General features: G+C 43.2%; 2 protein-coding genes across 4 annotated transcripts; one reads left to right on the top strand and one right to left on the bottom strand.

Moving 5' to 3' along the window:
* Positions 1-730: 730 nt before the first annotated feature.
* crb12 (Beta-crystallin A1-2) lies at positions 731-4,632 on the bottom strand. Of its 3 annotated transcripts, none has more exons than XM_014162684.3 (6): positions 4,513-4,632; positions 3,598-3,661; positions 3,264-3,382; positions 2,825-2,966; positions 2,232-2,374; positions 731-1,278 (listed from the first exon to the last, which is right to left on the bottom strand). In XM_014162684.3, the coding sequence occupies exons 2-6, from the start codon at positions 3,634-3,636 to the stop codon at positions 1,131-1,133; spliced, it is 591 nt and encodes a 196-aa protein (XP_014018159.1). In that variant the 5' UTR covers positions 3,637-3,661; positions 4,513-4,632; the 3' UTR covers positions 731-1,130. The 3 variants fall into 3 exon arrangements, with proteins under 3 accessions (XP_014018159.1, XP_014018158.1, NP_001134082.1); XM_014162683.3 differs by having other exon boundaries at positions 4,504-4,609; NM_001140610.2 differs by lacking the exon at positions 4,513-4,632 and having other exon boundaries at positions 768-1,278; positions 3,598-3,789.
* Positions 4,633-10,048: 5,416 nt separating this feature from the next.
* Positions 10,049-14,206, top strand: LOC106581035 (beta-crystallin B1). The gene is made up of 6 exons (XM_014162707.3): positions 10,049-10,190; positions 11,230-11,303; positions 11,497-11,615; positions 12,487-12,619; positions 12,785-12,927; positions 13,043-14,206. The coding sequence occupies exons 2-6, from the start codon at positions 11,238-11,240 to the stop codon at positions 13,209-13,211; spliced, it is 630 nt and encodes a 209-aa protein (XP_014018182.1). The 5' UTR covers positions 10,049-10,190; positions 11,230-11,237; the 3' UTR covers positions 13,212-14,206.
* Positions 14,207-18,931: the final 4,725 nt, after the last annotated feature.

Raw genomic sequence — 18,931 nt, 5'->3', positions numbered from 1 at the left:
GCTGTTGGATAAACACTTTGATATCTTATCTTTTTACTGTTTTATTTATTTACTTACCTATTGTTCACCTAATACCTTTTTTTGCACTATTGGTTAGCCTGTAAGTAAGCATTTCACTGTAAGGTCTAATTAATGTTTAATTAAAACATTTTACATTACACTAAGTATTTAATTTCAGTCATTATTAAATCTTTGTATTGTATATTGAATTATGGCTAAAATACGTTGATTACTGGAGTTTCTAACCGTGTGCTGTGCGATAGGGTGTAACAGTTTGCTTTCAGTATGAAGGTCCACTTAGTAGACACTTTATATTTCTTAACCATATTTTCTATATTTCTTATAAGCAAGGGTGAAATTAGTTTGTTCAAGGTGATGGAACTACTGTACATAAAATTAACTGACATTATAGGGTCATTTCAACTAAGAGTTTATAGCTACTTGTCTGCTACTGTAGGCTTGTAAGGGTAGGCCTAGAAGTGGTGGAATGCTGTGGTGTAACTCCAGCCCAGTTTGACCTGTTTTATAGGGACCGGAAACCTGATGCTGAACATGAACCAGTAGATTATAGCCCTTTTGTATGGTAGGCCGGTGCATATTGACAAAACCAACTCTACTAACTTCTATTACAGACACTGAAGACTTCATTAGAAAGTAGTCGCCTACAGAGGAAAGGGCTGAGAAAAGATGCACAAGAAGACAGTGAAAAGAGTAAAGACACCAGAGCAGGTTAATAGCAGACTCTTGTATCACTGTTTATTGTTGTTGCTCATTTTCTCTTTATTGATCACTGTGACTGTGAATTCCCCGTGACAACACTGAAGAACAGCATCAAAGCCTGGCTTGTACCACCACATCACCCGAGACCCTTCACTCCGATTGATGTGGGATGCATCTGTCACTTTTCTATCTTATTCTTTCGTTCTCTCGTTTTTCTTCTTTTGGCGATGGAACAAAACAAAAGTGCTGTAAACATGTTTGTAGCTGTGGAGCACCAGAAGCTTCAGGAGCCGTTGGTCTTGGAGGTCTAACAGGACTACTGGTCAAGCTTGGAATGATAGGGCGAAGGAGGGATGAGGGAAAGGAGGAGGAAGAGGAGGGGTGAAAGAGGGAGGAAGCTGTGGACGCTCTTACTGCTGGATGCGACGCAGAGACTGGACCTGGGAGGTCTGAGCGTGGGAGCCCCACTCCCTGTAGTGTTTGTACTCTCCGCCATGACGGTCGCACTCCATGATGTACTGGTAGCCACGGTAACCAGGGAACTGGTAGCACACCCAGCTAAAGGGGGAGATGGAGAGGAAGTGGGTGAAGTGAGAAAATACCAAGAAACAAGCCCCAGTCCTTACCCTGTAGAGCAGGGATGGGCAACTGGTGGCCACTTTTGTAGGTCCGCAGATCAAGTTCCACAAACAAATTAAAAATACTAAAGGTGCAATTTCAAAATTTGGTTGTTCATAAGCAGTTTTTCTTTTTATGACAGTCACTCACAATTAGCCCATGTCAGCAAAAAATGTTTAGATTGGTAAATTAGTCTAGCAAGCTATCTAAACTTGTAATCATCGTTGAATTACCAATCGGTTATTTTTATATATATATATATTTCTCTCCACCACATGGCAAAATGAGTAGAGTTGCAGCAAACTTACTTTAAACTGAAACATTTTCTCTACGCTTGCCCCCCAGCCACTGTGGCCCCTCATGATGTTCAGAGTCTAGGCACTTGCAGATCAGAAAGAGTTGGCCTCTACAGTACATGTTAGTCCTCTGTATAATATCCAGGGACACCATATAATAGCTATTTCTTTCAAGAAAGCTCGGGAGAGGCGAAGGTGGAGTCATGCGTCCTCCAAAACATGACCCACCTAACCCCGCTCCTGAACACCCGCCCGCTTAACCCGGAAGCCAGCCACACCAATGTGTTGGAGGAAACACCGTTCAACTGGCGACTGGGGTCAGCCTGCAGGCACCCGACCCACCACAAGAAGTTGCTAGAGCGCGATGAGCCAAGTAAAGCCCCTCCGGCCAAACCCACCCCTAACTCTGACGTAGCTGGGCCAATTGTGTGCCGTCCTATGGGACAGCCCAGGAATGAACCCGGGTCTGTAGTAACGCCTCTAGCACTGCCATGCTGTGCCACTCGGGAGGCCTGATTCCTCTATTTCTGATTTGTTATGAGCATAGTCTTCTGTAGTGTGAAAAAGGAAGCCAGGATTTCTACTCCTACTACTTACGCTCCGCTCTGGACCTGCATGGATCCGATCTCGTTGTTGCCCCAGCCCATGGCCTGCAGGGAGGGGTAGTCATCGTTCATCTCCCACTGCTTGCCAATGAAGTTCTCCCTTTCGAACACCACAATCTTGGACTCCTTATGGTTCTGTGCAGTTCAGAGAGAGGAGTAGGCAATGTCAGGTTACATTCAACCTGTTTCACTCCAAACTATTTATAAAAGATATATTGTGTAGAATTATGAATGAAAGTATGAAATCTTTATAATACTGTGTTTTATTCACTTTGTCATTTAGTACTTTTAATAATGCTGGTAGAGCCTATCAAGGACAGCTACTTTTATCTGTTAAATGTAATGTCGCTGTCAGTAATACTGAGTAGAGCTGGACTCTGTCAGTGTCAGTCACAAGAGCCAGAGACATAGACTGAGGACAGAACCCAGGCTTCTGTTCCAATATCGGTACTAGCTTACTATGTGAATGTATTGGGCATTCTAAGTGGAATTCTACAATGGATATTGGAACATATTCCACAGAGGAGAGTGTCTGTCTGGCCTGGTCTGGCAGGAACAGGAAGTAGGCTTGGATAGTACACTCACAGCAGAGCAGACTGGGCGGAAGGACATCAACCTTTCGATGTGGTAGGCGTTGCTGCCGCTCCAGGACTCCCAGCGAGGGTACTCTCCACGCTCCAACACAAACTGCTGCCCAGAGAAGCTGGAGTGCTCGTACCCTACCCAGCTACACATACACAGAGAGAGCGAGGGAAACATGGGAAGTCGGACAGATACAAAGTGATAGAGATTAATAGCGAGACATGGAGAGACAGAGGGATAGCGATATACAGTACATGTGGATAGTTGCAAAGGTGGGGCAAAGACTTTGGCATGTGTCCATGATACAGTAGGTGTCTATCAGTATCCCTTAGAAATTGTTGCCTGTGCAATGGTCCCCTGGCTTGAAGGATAATGTGTAACCTGTCAGGGAGATAAATATCCTACAGTATGTACATGTGTTTTGGCGGGCTGGCTGACTTACGCTCCACACTCGACCTTCAGGGAGCGGATGTTGTCCACACCACACTCCATGATGTTCTGGCAGGAAGCAGTGAACTCCATACGCTTTCCCTGGAAGTTCTCCTGGTCGTAGACCGTGATCTAGGACAGAGGATATAGTACATATTTGTAATCTGCCTGACCCGCTATTGCTGTTTTAAAAAAAAAATATATTTTCTGACTGTTTTTAACACAACCAGTATCTCTGCTAGAGAATGCACTTCCGTGTGCAAAGCTTTCCTTTCTCCTCTTACGTCTGTTAATTAAGGAAAAATGGAAAAGGTTGTGGAAACGTGGTGTACCTAACACTGACTCACCTTCCATGGTCCCACTGGGTTAGGAGTAGTCAGCGCCATGTTTGATATCTCAGTAATAATTGACCTGCAGTGCAGAAAGCACACAGTCACAGTCAGTTACGCAGTCACATTTCTGTTTGGCCTTACAGGGAGACCAGGGTAGACCTGACTAAACCCCAATGGACCTCATCTCCACTCAGCTCTAGCTCTTGCATTAGTCTGTGCCCAGCAGCTAATGCCCAAATATATTAATGTTATGCTAATGTGGCTGGAACTAGAGAATCTATGCAAGAGACTCATGACAAGCCCAAACAAAGCACTGTCCTGTGCTGTTGCTGATGATAATACAATGCACATAGGGCTGAGGGAGGAGGTGCACGCCACAAAAACAGCTAGCTAAAGAGAGGCATGCTACAAAAATAGCTGGCTAAAGCCAGAGTGACGATACAAAGCAGAAAACAGATACCAACAGAGAAGTGCAAATACTATAATATAATTTTGAAAAAACTCCTCTCTAATACATAGGCCTAGTATGTAACGTTGGTATGTAATACCATGAATAAAATAGTACAATGCAAAGCATCCATCCACATTTCTGAATGATATGTGATAATTATGTTTTTCTTTATTAGTTGTTATAAATTCTACATGGTGAACCATTGTGTCATGTGCCTGGATGTCATGCCATTGTCACATCCTGAGTGTGTAAAGTAAACTATGCTGTTGATGGCATCATGTATGATGTTGACTATGATGACGATTGGCGTGTCCATTTAGAGAATGTGTGTGTGCGTATGACCCTTTCTATACATTCCCAAGGCTCAGCAGAAAACAGCAAAGGAAAAAAACAGGACAATAGACAATGTAAATGGGCAACAATGCTGGCAAAAGGCTATAGGCTGAACGGTCTAAAGATGGAGGGCTTACCTGACCTACCCCAAAAAATTGCTGTGTAGCGCTCACGGGGGGCTCCACAAAACGATGTCCTGACCCCTGAGTAAACGGGCCTATTTATACACAGTGGTGGTAAATGGAGCCCAGGCCTGTGGGACGGGGTAGGAGTCAGCACATTGCTGGGCCCTCCATTGTTCCATACTGAGCCACAGGGCTTTAGGCTCTCCCCCGCCTGCCACGGTGTGCTGGTGTACTGGTCTGGACGCAGGGCACCGTGCCCAGTGCCGATTAACACAAGCCCCTGGACAAACGTCCGGACCCCGTGATTATACAGACATAGACTACACCCAGTCCTGGTCATAGCCCAACCCCTAACCCACGACACGATTGCAGTAGTTAATGTATATGCTGTTGAGGAAAAAAATAGAGACACACGTCAGAAAGAGGATGTACCAAAATTCTAACCATTTAAAAATGTGTTTCTTAGATGACAATTGGGGAGATCAATGAGCCAATTAGAAGCTGGGGGTGATTAGGTGGCCATGATGGTCAGATTGGGAATTTAGCCAGGACACCAGGGTTAACACCCCTACTCATACAATAAGTGTCATGGGATGTTTAGTGACCACAGAGAGCCAGGACACCCATTTCACCTTGCATCTGAAAGACAGCACCCTACACAGGGCAATGTCCCCAATCACTGCCTTGGGGAAATGATTTATTTTTTGACCAGAAGAAAGTGTCTCCTACTGGCCCTACAAACACCACTTCCAGCAGCATCTGGTCTCCCATCCAGGACCAACCCTGAGATTGAGATTTAAACCAGAAGTGGGATGCAGAATGTTATGCAGCTGGCTCCATTCATTGTATTTTTTTTGTGTGGACAAAACAGTACAGTGACTACTGTAGTATACTGAAGTATTAAATATATATATATTTTTAACCTTTTAACTAGGAAAGTATTTTACAGTTAACTATAGTATAAATACTGTAGTAAAAAAACTGTAGTGTATATACTACAGTAATTAATGTAGTGTTTTTGCAGATTGTAGTATACCATAATATGAACTGTAATGTTGTTGCTGACTGTAGTATTTACTGTAGTGTTCCTGCAGACACTACTGTAGTATTTTTGTTTTATTATCTTTGACATAGAAGTGCAGGCTTTCTCCTTGAGGAAACTTACTGGAGAAATACTAAACGAGAACATTTTCTTTAAAGGGTAACTCTCAACCCCAATTTCATCCTTTGCCCAACCCCCTTCAAATTTAAAACAAAATACATTCAGGTGAGACGTTGTGGCTGGGTGGAATTTTTCATAAATATGAGAAAAAAAAATGGGGGGGGGTAGTTGTACCTGATCCCAACACTTTCTCACTAAAGCATACTTACCAGAAATCCATTGGCACACTCTGATAATAAGATTATGTGCATCTAGAGCAAACACTGCTCTGGACAGTTAGCTCACAGTGGTAAATTCCAGAGTTCCTGACATCTATTGCAACTTGCTGTGTAATTTTGAATTCCCAAAGAAAATGTAACTTACTGCCTTTTGAATTTTGTTTAATGTCAGTGGTCTAGTCAAGGAAGCATCATGCAAATATTGACACACTCCACTTACCACAGCCTGGTCTCATAGACTAGATGTAACATTAGTATGATATGGTACGTTTGGTATGGTTACTTAAGGCAAAATTAAAGTAGGGTGGTTGGTGAGGGTGCAACTTTAGCATTTTAGCTAATTTTCAACTGCTTACTACTTTGCAACTGCTTAGCATGTTAGCTAACCCTTCCCCTAACCTTAACCCTTCTCCTAACCCTAACCCTTTAACCTAACTCCTAAACTTAACCCTAACTTTAACCCTAACCCCTAGCCTAGCTAATGTTAGCAGCCAGCTAATGTTAGCCACCTAGCTACCTAGCTAGAATTTGTAACATATCATACGTTTTGCAGATTTGTAACATATTCGTAAAATATAATATGAATTGCAATTCGTAACATATCAGGACTTTCCAGAGGGTGGTGCAGTCTGCACAACGCATCACCGGGGGCAAACTACCTGCCCTCCGGGACACCTACAGCACCTGATGTCACAGGAAGGCCAAAAAGATCATCAAGGACAACAACCACCCGAGCCACTGCCTGTTCACCCCGCTACTATCTAGAAGGCGAGGTCCGTACAGGTGCATTAAAGCTGGGACTGAGAGACTGAAAAACAGCTTCTATCTCAAGGCCATCAGACTGTTAAACAGCCATCACCAACACAGAGAGGCTGCTGCCTACATACAGACTTAAAATCATTGGCCACTTTAGTAAATGGAACACTAGTCACTTTAATAATGTATATACTGTATTCTATACTATCTATTGCATCTTAGCTTACGCCTCTCTGACATCCATATATATATTCTTATTCCATTCCTTACTTAGATTTGTGTGTATTAGGTATTTGTTGTGGAATTGTTAGATATTGCTACACTGTTGGAACTAGAAGCACAAGCATTTCGCTACACTCAGAATAACATCTGCTAACCATGTGTACTGTATGTGACCAATAAAATTTGATTCTGATTTGAAACGGGTAATGGACATCCACAAATGAATAGATACCATACGCAACATAACATATCATACTAAATGGAGTGTCTCGGATTTACGTACAAAATAATACGAAATGCTTTGAGACCAGGTAAGGCACACTCTCACCTGCTTTTATAGTAAGCCTTGAAGTGGTACCACCCAGCACATCTAGAAGGGAGTGTATTTCATACTGAACCCCTCCCTTTTGATGACATAGAGGCACAATCACGATTTCAATGGTAGAGTTGAACTGCATGGGCTGCATCTCAATCCTCCGCATCTGCGGTGGAAGGTGGCCGAGCTACAGCAGTGTTTGTCAAACCATGTGACATCCCGAAAATCGGTCATCTCATGAAAATGTCCGTAGCGTCTGAACCGTTTAGGCTACAAACTAATATGACTCCATAAGTGTCACGGGACTCATTTGAAGGTAACCCGTACAAATGAATGGAATTATGGAGATGGTTAAATATATATATATATATATATATACATTCTTTTTTTTATTTATGTATTTATTATTATTTTTTCCTGCGCTTTCTTATGTCTCCTAGATATAGGACAGACACTTCAAATCCTTATTATTTATTTTTTTGACTGTCTTTGTTGCCATTTATGAAGGTGTTATTCAATGCATTTCTATGGGCTATAGTAGTAAATCTTTTTTTTCTACCTAAGTGTCCTACATTTCAAAATCAAATAGCTAAATGATCCATGATTCGATCATCTTAAAACAATTCCATATGTTAGCTTAGTATAACCCCCCCCCCCCAACAGCTTAGACTTGCAGAGTATATTAAGTACCATTATCAATGAGCACTATTTCTATCCTAATCCACTTGACCCCCCCCCCCCCTTTTCTTTGATATGATGTACTATATAATGTGACACCTGTACCAAACATGCTTTACAAACCTGCTTTCTTCACCCAACTGTACCTGATGATTTCCACTTAGGCCAGGCAGAGAATACAGTGAGGGAAAAAAGTATTTGATCCCCTGCTGATTTTGTACGTTTGCCCACTGACAAAGAAATGATCAGTCTATAATTTTAATGGTAGGTTTATTTGAACAGTGAGAGACAGAATAACAAAAAAATATCCAGAAAAACGCATGTCAAAAATGTTATAAATTGATTTGCATTTTAATGAGGGAAATAAGTATTTGACCCCCTCTCAATCAGAAAGATTTCTGGCTCCCAGGTGTCTTTTATACAGGTAACGAGCTGAGATTAGGAGCACACTATTAAAGGGAGTGCTCCTAATCTCATCTTGTTACCTGTATAAAAGACACCTGTCCACAGAAGCAATCAATCAATCAGAGTCCAAACTCTCCACCATGGCCAAGACCAAAGAGCTCTCCAAGGATGTCAGGGACAAGATTGTAGACATACACAAGGCTGGAATGGGCTACAAGACCATCGCCAAGCAGCTTGGTGAGAAGGTGACAACAGTTGGTGCGATTATTCGCAAATGGAAGAAACAAAAGTACTGTCAATCTCCCTCGACCTGGGGCTCCATGCAAGATCTCACCTCGTGGAGTTGCAATGATCATGAGAATGGTGAGGAATCAGCCCAGAACTACACGGGAGGATCTTGTCAATGATCTCAAGGCTGCTGGGACCATAGTCACCAAGAAAACAATTGGTAACACACTACGCCGTGACGGACTGAAATCCTGCAGTGCCCGCAAGGTCCCCCTGCTCAAGAAAGCACATATACATGCCCGCCTGAAGTTTGCCAATGAACATCTGAATGATTCAGAGGACAACTGGGTGTAAGTGTTGTGGTCAGATGAGACCAAAATTGAGCTCTTTGGCATCAACTCAACTCGCCGTGTTTGGAGGAGGAGGAATGCTGCATATGACCCCAAGAACACCATCCTCACCGTCAAACATGGAGGTGGAAACATTATGCTTTGGGGGTGTTTTTCTGCTAAGGGGACAGGACAACTTCACCGCATCAAAGGGACGATGGATGGGGCCATGTACCGTCAAATCTTGGGTGAGAACCTCCTTCCCTCAGCCAGGGCATTGAAAATGGGTCGTGGAATGGGTATTCCAGCATGACAATGACCCAAAACACACAGCCAAGACAACAAAGGAGTGGCTCAAGAGGAAGCACATTAAGGTCCTGGAGTGGCCTAGCCAGTCTTCAGACCTTAATCCCATAGAAAATCTGTGGAGGGAGCTGAAGATTCGAGTTGCCAAACGTCAGCCTCAAAACCTTAATGACTTGGAGAAGATCTGCAAAGAGGAGTGGGACAAAATCCCTCCTGAGATGTGTGCAAACCTGGTGGCCAACTGCAAGAAACGTCTGACCTCTGTGATTGCCAACAAGGGTTTTGCCACCAAGTACTAAGTCATATTTTGCAGAGGGGTCAAATACTTATTTCCCTCATTAAAATGCAAATCATTTTATAACATTTTTTATATGCGTTTTTCGGGATTTTTTGGTTGTTATTCTGTCTCTCACTGTTCAAATAAATCTACCATTAAAATTATAGACTGATCATTTCTTTGTCAGTGGGCAAACGTACAAAATCAGCAGGGGATCAAATACTTTTTTCCCTCACTGTATCTAGCTATGTCATGTTCTGACTGTTTCACTGTAAACCATTCTTGTATTGTAAAATGACATGGGTGCCAAGTCCTTTTGCTGTGTTCCTCTTACTATACTAGATGTTGGCAGTCTGACAGACACTACTGTCCGTTGAGGTGTCCCATGCTATAGCAGAAAACAAAACTTAGCAAACACCAAACTGTGTGTGTGCATACCTGTCTCCCTGCGTGCCAGTTCCAACTGAACAGTAGCCGGCCCGCCTATTCGCACTACACACAATAGGTCAGCACATTGCTTGCTCTGCTAGAGAGAGCGAGACAGCGAGAGATCCACCACACAGCGCAGGACAACAAAGCGAGCAGCCAACTCAGCATGGCTTAGTGGAGATCAGCATATATGACCCCTGAACCCCCCCTAAAGAGAACCCTGCTCATCCAATGACGAGGTGGGATCCCGGCCCAATAGGCAGCATGGGGATGTAATTGTATATATATCACCACTCTGGGGGCTTTATTCCAACTCTTAGGCTTATCTTTCTGGACGTCTGTTCCTCCCTTGTACCTGACAACCAGCCGCTTGGTGAGATTCACACTCAGGGAAGGGGGTTGTGAGCGAGAGAGATGGGGGGCAAAGGTGTGGTCTCTTCGTCCCATGACCTAAATCAAGGACTGTCAAATTGAAGCTTTTGACTTCAATTAACTCTGGGATGTTCTTTGTCTTATATCCAGAGAGTGATGTTTTGCATTACTTTGACGTTCTGTCTGTTTCGTGGTTCATTTAATGGGAAATGGCAGTGAGAGAGATGAGCCCATGTTTGACTGTGATCTTCTCTCAGCTCAGTAATACTACATGACAGGCCTACCTGCGTCTGGCAGATGAAAGTGTGCTCAGTGTCACTGAATTTAGTAATTGTAAGAAAAATATGTTTGAGCATGTTGTTTAAAAAAATCTTTGGAGATTCTTTTTTTTCACAGAGGAATTGCTCTTTATGGAATATTTACTGGGGGTAAATTGCACAGGCAAGTCTCTTAGAACAGGCTTCAACATCAAAAGGTGTGTTTTGGGGTAGAGTTAATGAGAGAGGGAAAAGCCTATAAACCAGTCTAGATTAAGACCTTGAGTGACTAGATACAAGTAGATTATGTTCTCATTAATAGTTTGGGTGGATAAGTGGGTTTTCATATGGAGTTTTGCCAAAAGACGAATATTGAAATCTGTTTATAGTCATTGAGTTGAACATGAACTACCGTTCGTCTTTTTTTGTCTTTTGTATCTGAAACTGGTGGGAAACATTCTTTTATCTATTTAGCTAAACAGATATGACATGAATAGATACACAGCTGGGACATGGGCTGCAGGTAGCTTAGTGGTTAAGGGTGTTGGGCCATGAACTAAAAGGTCGCTGGTTCAAATCTCTGAGCCAACGAGGTGAAAAAATCTGTTGATGTTCCCTTGAGCAAAGCACTTAACCCTAGTTGCCCTGGATAAGAATGTCTGCGAAATGACTAAAATGAGTGTCACAATATGAAGGTCAAAGGAAGCTGTTTTTCCAAGAGGCCATGTTTTACCCCTGTTTATTTCTCTCCCTCCCTCCCACTCTCTTCCTGATCGGCCACAGATTCAACCATGTCCCACTCCGGAGCCCAGGGCAGCATTGGGAGCCACCCAGCCATGGGGCTGCGTGCCCACAAAGTAGGTCAACACACTTTTTTAACAAACTACTTATCATAACTAATAATCTCTAGCGAAGATACAGCATTTACAGTTGTTTTAAATGCCCAAGACCTGCATCTTGATCAAAGATCTCCATATCAAATCATTAACAGTATTATATTATAGCTTATTACGGTAAATTACCATACTGTGGTATTCGCTATCTTTACAGATGTACCTGTTTGAGTTTGAGAACTTCCAGGGTCGTATGATGGAGTGCATCACTGAGTGCCGTAACCTGTGTGAGAAGGGCTTTGAGAGGATCGGCTCCATCAGGGTGGAGTGTGGACCGTACGTCATATCTAACTTCATCTGTTTACATAGAAGATTAAAAAAAACATTCATAGGGATTCATATTATAAGAGTGAAGTTGTCAGCTGGAGCGTGTCCAGAAGAAAGCTTGCAGAATAATTCTGAGCGGGTCGTACACCAGCTACTGGGAAGCCTTCAAAACCCTCGGAATCATGTCCTTCGACAGCAGACGGGAGCAGATCTGCCTGACATTTGCTAAATCCCTACAGAACTCCCAGTTTGCAGACTGGCTCCCCCCTACCAGACCTCAGATTACTGGACAGGCAACCCGCAACAGCCACAAACTGAACACTCCCATAACACACACAGGCGCTATCAGGACTCTCCCATTCCATACTTCACTAAACTGATCAATGCACACACCATATAGCCCAGGGGCCTTAGAAATGCCTTCCTAAGAACTCTGAAGATGCCTTTTCTAAAGCTACCACCCCAAACCTTGTTGTCGTAGTATTGTTTTGTATATATTACATATTTTTACATTTTATTATATTAAGTGTTTTGATAGTACAATCCTAAGCTATTTGATAATTATGTGATTGATGTTATGATTGTAAATTGGTTTACAATTCAGTCTATGACTGAGAGAAACCAATAAAACCTACTAATACTAACGTTATCTTAGTCCAGTGAGACAGCTGATACATAGTTAATTTACAACATGCAATTTCCAAAGATACATGACTTTTGCGATGAACATGTGACATCTAACATGATGTCACCTAGGAACCTTCTAATCACTTAGCTGTACCTAGCCTCAAGGCTTCTGATCATGTTGATAAGAGTTGTGTTAATTCATTATAAGTGTGTTATAGTTGTGCTGTAACACTTTTATAATGTCCCCATACAGCTGGGTGGGCTATGAGCAGCAGAACCTGAGTGGAGAAATGTTCATGCTGGAGAAGGGAGAGTACCCCCGCTGGGATACCTGGAGCAACAGCTACAGGTGTGACCGCTTCATGTCCGTCAGGCCCGTTCGCATGGTTAGTCTGTCCATCCATCCATCCATTCATTCATTCATCCATCCATCCATCCACTACATGGATACTCTAGTCTAAGTGGCTTCCCCTCCTCGTCTGAGGGATGTGGGTGAATAGGTGGTAAACTCTATTGCTGATATCCCTCCCTCTGTCCCTCTATGCCTACAGGACACCCAGGACCACAAGATCTGCCTGTTTGAGTGTAATAACTTTGAGGGCCGTAAGATGGAGGTGTGTGATGAGGATATCCCCAGTCTGTGGTCCTACGGCTTCCAGGACCGTGTGGCCAGCATCCAGGTCACTGGTGGAACGTGAGTTGGCATATTAACTTATCAATCAATCCATCCATCTACACATCCATTTGATTTAAGATGTTAACTTCCATTTCTCTCTCTCATTATCTCCATCTGTTTCTCTGGATGACAGTTGGGTTGGCTACCAGTACCCCGGTTACCGTGGCTACCAGTATGTGTTCGAGTACGGTGTCTTCAAGCACTGGAACGAGTGGGGCGCCCACCATCCCCAGATCCAGTCCATCCGTAGAGTGAGGGACATGCAGACACATCGCAGAGGCTGCTTTGAGTGGACCGCCTAGAAGGGGCCAGGCAGGCGACGGGTCATGGGCCAGCAGGACAGAGGGGAAGGGGCCTGGCTTGCCCTGGAGCTAACCATCCCTGGGTCTGGAGCTCCATCTTGGAACTCCACACAGCCAACATAAGCTAATAGCGTACATCACTGGCTCCACCTCAATCACTTTTACAAGTAGTAACATTCAGGGTGTGTGTACTGTGATGCACAATTCTTGAATGAAGACAGTGCCACCTACTGGGCAAAGGTTGCTACTGCAGTTCACCTGCAGCTGACTTCCACAATGCCTGAATATAATAATACTGGTGAAAGTGATAGCTGTACTCTCTGTTCCAAGACCTGATGGAATTATAGCATGAGAAGATTTATGATATTTATGATGGGGATTTTAATTGGAGAAAGGGAATTAGTTAACAAATATTTTAATAAGTTATATAACTTCATTAGTTTGTGTTCACTAGTTTGTTTCCATATCTGCAAACCCCATTTATTTTATACATCTTAGTTGCTTATGTGTTTCTTAGCTATATACCTAATGATGCCAAATAAGCCTGTTCATTACAAGGCTCTACCCTCCTGCGATCTGTGAATGATTTTAGAGAGCAGAGATACTACATACTGCTCTCACTCCAGTCTCTAAGCTACGATGGACAGCTGCCAGCCTTCTGTGCTCTGTCCATGCCCTGCAGTGAGCTCAATCCCTACGGGAGACACTGTTTCCCCATATACTCTCCCCCAAGGCCACCTTCTAGTCTAGGGATTGCACCTCAACCATAATTTCCCCAATGACATTCTACCTTCAAGGCTTCAAAGCTATGCCCATGACCCACTCAGTCTATGGCAGTGAAGCTATGCCCATGACCCACTCAATCTAGGGCAGTGAAGCTATGCCCATGACCCACTCAGTCTATGGCAGGGAAGCTATGCCCATGACCCACTCAGTCTAGGGCAGTGAGGCTGTCGGAAGTGAGCTAGGGGGCATGATTGGGAGACAGGCTGCTGTAGGCTGTTTTTCTAGACATGCTGACCTTTTGGAAAGCCCCCCCCCCCCCCCCCCTCTTAATGATGGGGTGGCCGAGGAATCTTGTTATATACACTATATATTTCTCAGGGATGCTGGCATCTGGAAAGCAACTTTCCAATAAAATAAAATAAATGAATGAAGATTCCTAACCTCAGTGCTGGAAATGCAATCAGTGGCTCATGTCAAGTTACTTGTTTGACTTTTTGTTCTCTTGTGTTTTGTATGATTATCTGTGGTGTTTGTCCCACGTTTTCATATAAGTTATGCTGAACATTGAAAAAATAATTCTACATAATATAGATATCCTCACAAAGGCAATCCTGCATCAACATCAAAAGTGACAAATTGTAACCATGTCATGTTCATGCAATCCAACAAATAGTCCATGAGCCAGACCCCCAAATGTGGACTGTCGGGGGCTCACTTGGGCCGATGTCATAGTGATGTTTTTTTTTTTTTAAGTCTATGTCCCTAATGTTGGAAAATGTGTGATAACAGTGCAGCAATGGTATCTTTCTGTGTGTTATCACTTTCTTTCATCCCTCCATCCCAATGTTTTTTCATAGGGAATTTACCCTATGACAAACAATGTCAATATGCAACAAGTTATTTCTCGCTTATACCCTTTAATCATATATCATTGGAAAGCTTAGATTCACAGTTATACATCAGATACATGTTCAGAAAGTTCACGTCAACAGAACTTTGACCTCTGACCTCTAGGGTACAAATCAAAATGACCTGTATAAATGGCTTTATACAGGTAAATTACCTTTCAAATTATATACAGTACCAGTCAAAAGTTTGGATACACCTACTCATTCAAGGGTTTTTATTTATGTATTTTCTACATTGTAGAATAATAGTGAAGACATCAAAACTATGGAATAACACATATGGAATGATGTAGTAACCAAAAAAGTGTTAAACAAATATATTATATATTTTACATTCTTCAAAGTAGCCACCATTTGCCTTGATGATAGCTTTGCCAGTGGTGAAAAAAGTATCCAACTGTCATACTTGAGTAAAAGTCACCCAGTAAAATTCTACTTGAGTAAAAGTCTAAAAGTATTTGGTTTTAAATATACTTAAAAACCTGTTAGTGATCCCTTCCCGCGCCAATCCCGTTAGCGGGATCGATTTGACAACATCCAGTGAAATTGCAGAGCGCTAAATTCAAACTACAGAAATATCAATATTCAAGATAACCAAAAATATAAGTGTAATACATCAAAATAAGCTTAACTTCTTGTTAATCCAGCCGCAGTGTCAGATTTCAAAAAGGCTTTATGGCGAAAGCAGACCATGTGATTATCTGAGGACAGCGCCCCACATACAAACACATGAAAATAATTTTCAACCAGGCAGGTGGCGACACAAAAGTCAGAAATAAGGATATAATAAATGCCTTACCTTTGAAGATCTTCTTCTGTTGGCACTCCAAAATGTCCCAGAAATATCACAAATGGTCCTTTTGTTCGATAATGTCCTTCTTTATATCCCCAAAATGTCCATTTATTTGGCGCGTTAGATTCAGAAATACACCGGTTCCAACCTGCCCAACATGACTACAAAGTATCTAATAAGTTACCTGTAAACTTGGTCCAAACATTTCAAACAACGTTCCTAATCCAACGTAAGGTATCCTAAAATGTAAATAATCGATAAAATTTAAGACGGAATATACTGTGTTCAAAACCGGATAAAACAACGTGAAGCACGTTCCAGTTCACGCACACCAAACAGTAGAATCCATCTGGAGTGACACTTACAGAACAGCCATACTTCTTCATTTCTCAAAAAAACATCAATTTCTAAAGATTGTTTACATCTAGTGGAAGCCATAGGAACTGCCACCAGGTTCCTATTAAATAGGGCTTTCAATAGAAAACCAATGGGAAATACTATGACCTCAATTTTATTTTTTTCCTGGATGGTTTGTCCTCAGGGTTTCACCTGCCAAATCAGTTCTGTTATACTCACAGACATTTTAACAGTTTTAGAAACTTTAGAGTGTTTTCTATCCAAATCTACCAATTATATGCATATCCTAGCTTCTGGGCCTGAGTAGCAGGCAGTTTACTTTGGGCACGCTTTTCATCCAGATGTGAAAATACTGCCCCCTATGCCTAAGAAGTTTTTAGTATCAAAAGTAAAAGTATAAATAATTTCAAATTCCTTATATTAATCAGACCAGATGGCACCATTTTCTTGTTTTTTTTTATTTACGGAAAGCCAGGGGCACACTCCAACATCATTTACAAACAAAGAATTTGTGTTTAGTGAGTCCACCAGATCAGAGGCAGTAGGGATGACCAGGGATGTTCGGTTGATGTGAATTTGACTATTTCCCTTGTCCTGCTAAGCATTCAAAATGTATCAAGTACTTTTGGGTGTCAAGGAAAATGTATTTTCTTAAGGAATGTAGTGAAGTAAAAGTAGTCAAAAATATAAATAGTAAAGTAAAGTACAGATACCCAAAACAATGACTTAAGTAGTACTTTAAAGTATTTTTACTTAAGTACTTTACACCACTGAGGTTTGCACACTCTTGGCATTCTCTCATCCAGCTTCATATGGAATGTTTCTCCAACAGTCTTGAAGAAGTTCCCACAAATGCTGTGCACTTGTTGGCTGCTTTTCCTTCACGATGCGGTCTAACTCATCCCAAACCATCTCAATTGGGTTGAGGTCGGGTGATTGTGGAGGCCAGGTCATCTGATGTACTGCTCCATCACTCTTGTTGGTCAAATAACCCTTACACAGCCTGGAGGTGTGTTTTGGGCCACTGTCCTGTTGAAAAACAAATGATAGTCCCACTAAGCGCAAACCAGATGGGATTGTTAAACAGCCATCACTAACATTGAGTGGCTGCTGCCAACATACTGACTCATCTCTAGCCACTTTAATAATGAAAAATTGATGGGGGAATGGACTGGGGGCCATCGCTGGAGGCTCCGGACTGGGGGCCGTCGCCGGAGGCTCCGGACTGGGAACTGTCGCCGGAAGTTCTGGACTGGGAAGGCACACTGGAGGCATGATACGTGGGGCTGGCACAGGTGGCGCCAGACTGGTAACACGCACCTCAGGGCGAGTGCGGCGAGCAGGCACAGGGCATACCAGGCTGGATAGACTCACTGGAGGCCGGGTGTATGGGGCAGGTACAGGATATACTGGACCGTGGAGGCCCATCGGAGGTCTCGAGCATAGAGCTGGCACAACTCGTCCTGGCTGGATGCTTACTTTCGCCCGGGAAATGCGGGGCACTGGCACAGGACGCACTGGGCTGTGAATGCGCACTGGCGACACAGTGCGCGGAGCCGGCGCAGGATATACTGGACCGAGGAGGCGTACTGGAGACCAGGAGCGCTGAGCTGGCACCACCCTTCCTGGCTAAATGCTCACTCTAGCCCGGCAAATGCAGGGTGCTGGCACAAGACACACTGGGCTGTGAATGCACACTGGCGACACAGTGCGCGGAGCCGGCGCAGGATATCCTGGACCGAGGAGGCGTACTGGAGACCAGGAGCGCTGAGCTGGTACCACCCTTCCTGACTGAATGCTCACTCTAGCCCGGAAAATGCGGGGCGCTGGCAACGAGCACCCCGAGCTGTGAATGCGCACTGTATCTCCAGTGCGCATCACCGCATAACACGGTGCCCGACTGGTCACATGCTCCCCACGGTAAGCATGGGGAGTTGGCTCAGGTCTGAACCCTGACTCTGCCAATCTCCCCGTGTGCCTCTCGTGCTTGCCTTGATGATATAACGCCTCGTAATATCGCCGTTCTGCTCTCGCTGCTTCAATCTCCTCCTTCGGACGGCGATACTCCCCGGCCTTGTCCAGGGTCCTGCTCCATCCAGGTTTCCTCCCAGGTCCAGTCCTCCAGACCCCGCTGCTTGGTCCGTTGGTGGTGGGAGATTCTGTCACGTTTGTCGTATGATGAAGGAGACCAAGGCGCAGCGTATGTATTGTTCCACATTTTATTATAACTGTGAAACTATGTAAGACATACAAATAAACTACTAAACAAAATAACAGACCGTGACGAAGAGGTGAAACATACACTGCCTCAAAATAATCTCCCACAAAACCTAGTGGGAAAAACAACAACTTAAATATGATCCCCAATTAGAGACAACGATGACCAGCTGCCTCTAATTGGAGATCATCCCCCCAAAAAATAGAAAAACAGAAACTAGAACCACACAACATAGACATTTTAAACTAGACAAAACCCCCTGTCACGCCCTGACCTACTCTACCATAGAAAATAAAAGCGTTCTATGGTCAGGACGTGACATCAACTTTGAAAGCATCATCTGCAACTATTGTTTAAAAATCGCCCATATTGTGCCATTAGCATTAGAATGTTGGACGTTTAGCCATATAATTCCATGTAATGTGGCAACTACGTTTTTGGATTGCAACTTTGGTGATTGAGGCACAGGGTAGAACTGGGTTTTAAAAAAGATTTGTAGCTATAGGGCCATCACATAATTCACTAGCCCCACAGAAGCTCTTTTCCAATATGGCTACCAAACAACTCAATGTGGTTTTATCAGAAAATTTCGCAGGACCATAACTGTATGAAATATAATTGTAATATGCCCTGAAATATCTTAAAATGTTCATAGTGATGTAGAATACACAACCACGTCTGCCAGTTGTACCAGATACAGTATATAAGGATGTTAAAT

This window comes from Salmo salar, chromosome 20 (assembly GCF_965601325.2).
Source record: "Salmo salar chromosome 20, fSalSal1, whole genome shotgun sequence".
Classification (NCBI taxonomy): Eukaryota; Metazoa; Chordata; class Actinopteri; order Salmoniformes; family Salmonidae; genus Salmo; species Salmo salar.
This window is presented reverse-complemented; position numbering and strand designations above follow the sequence as displayed.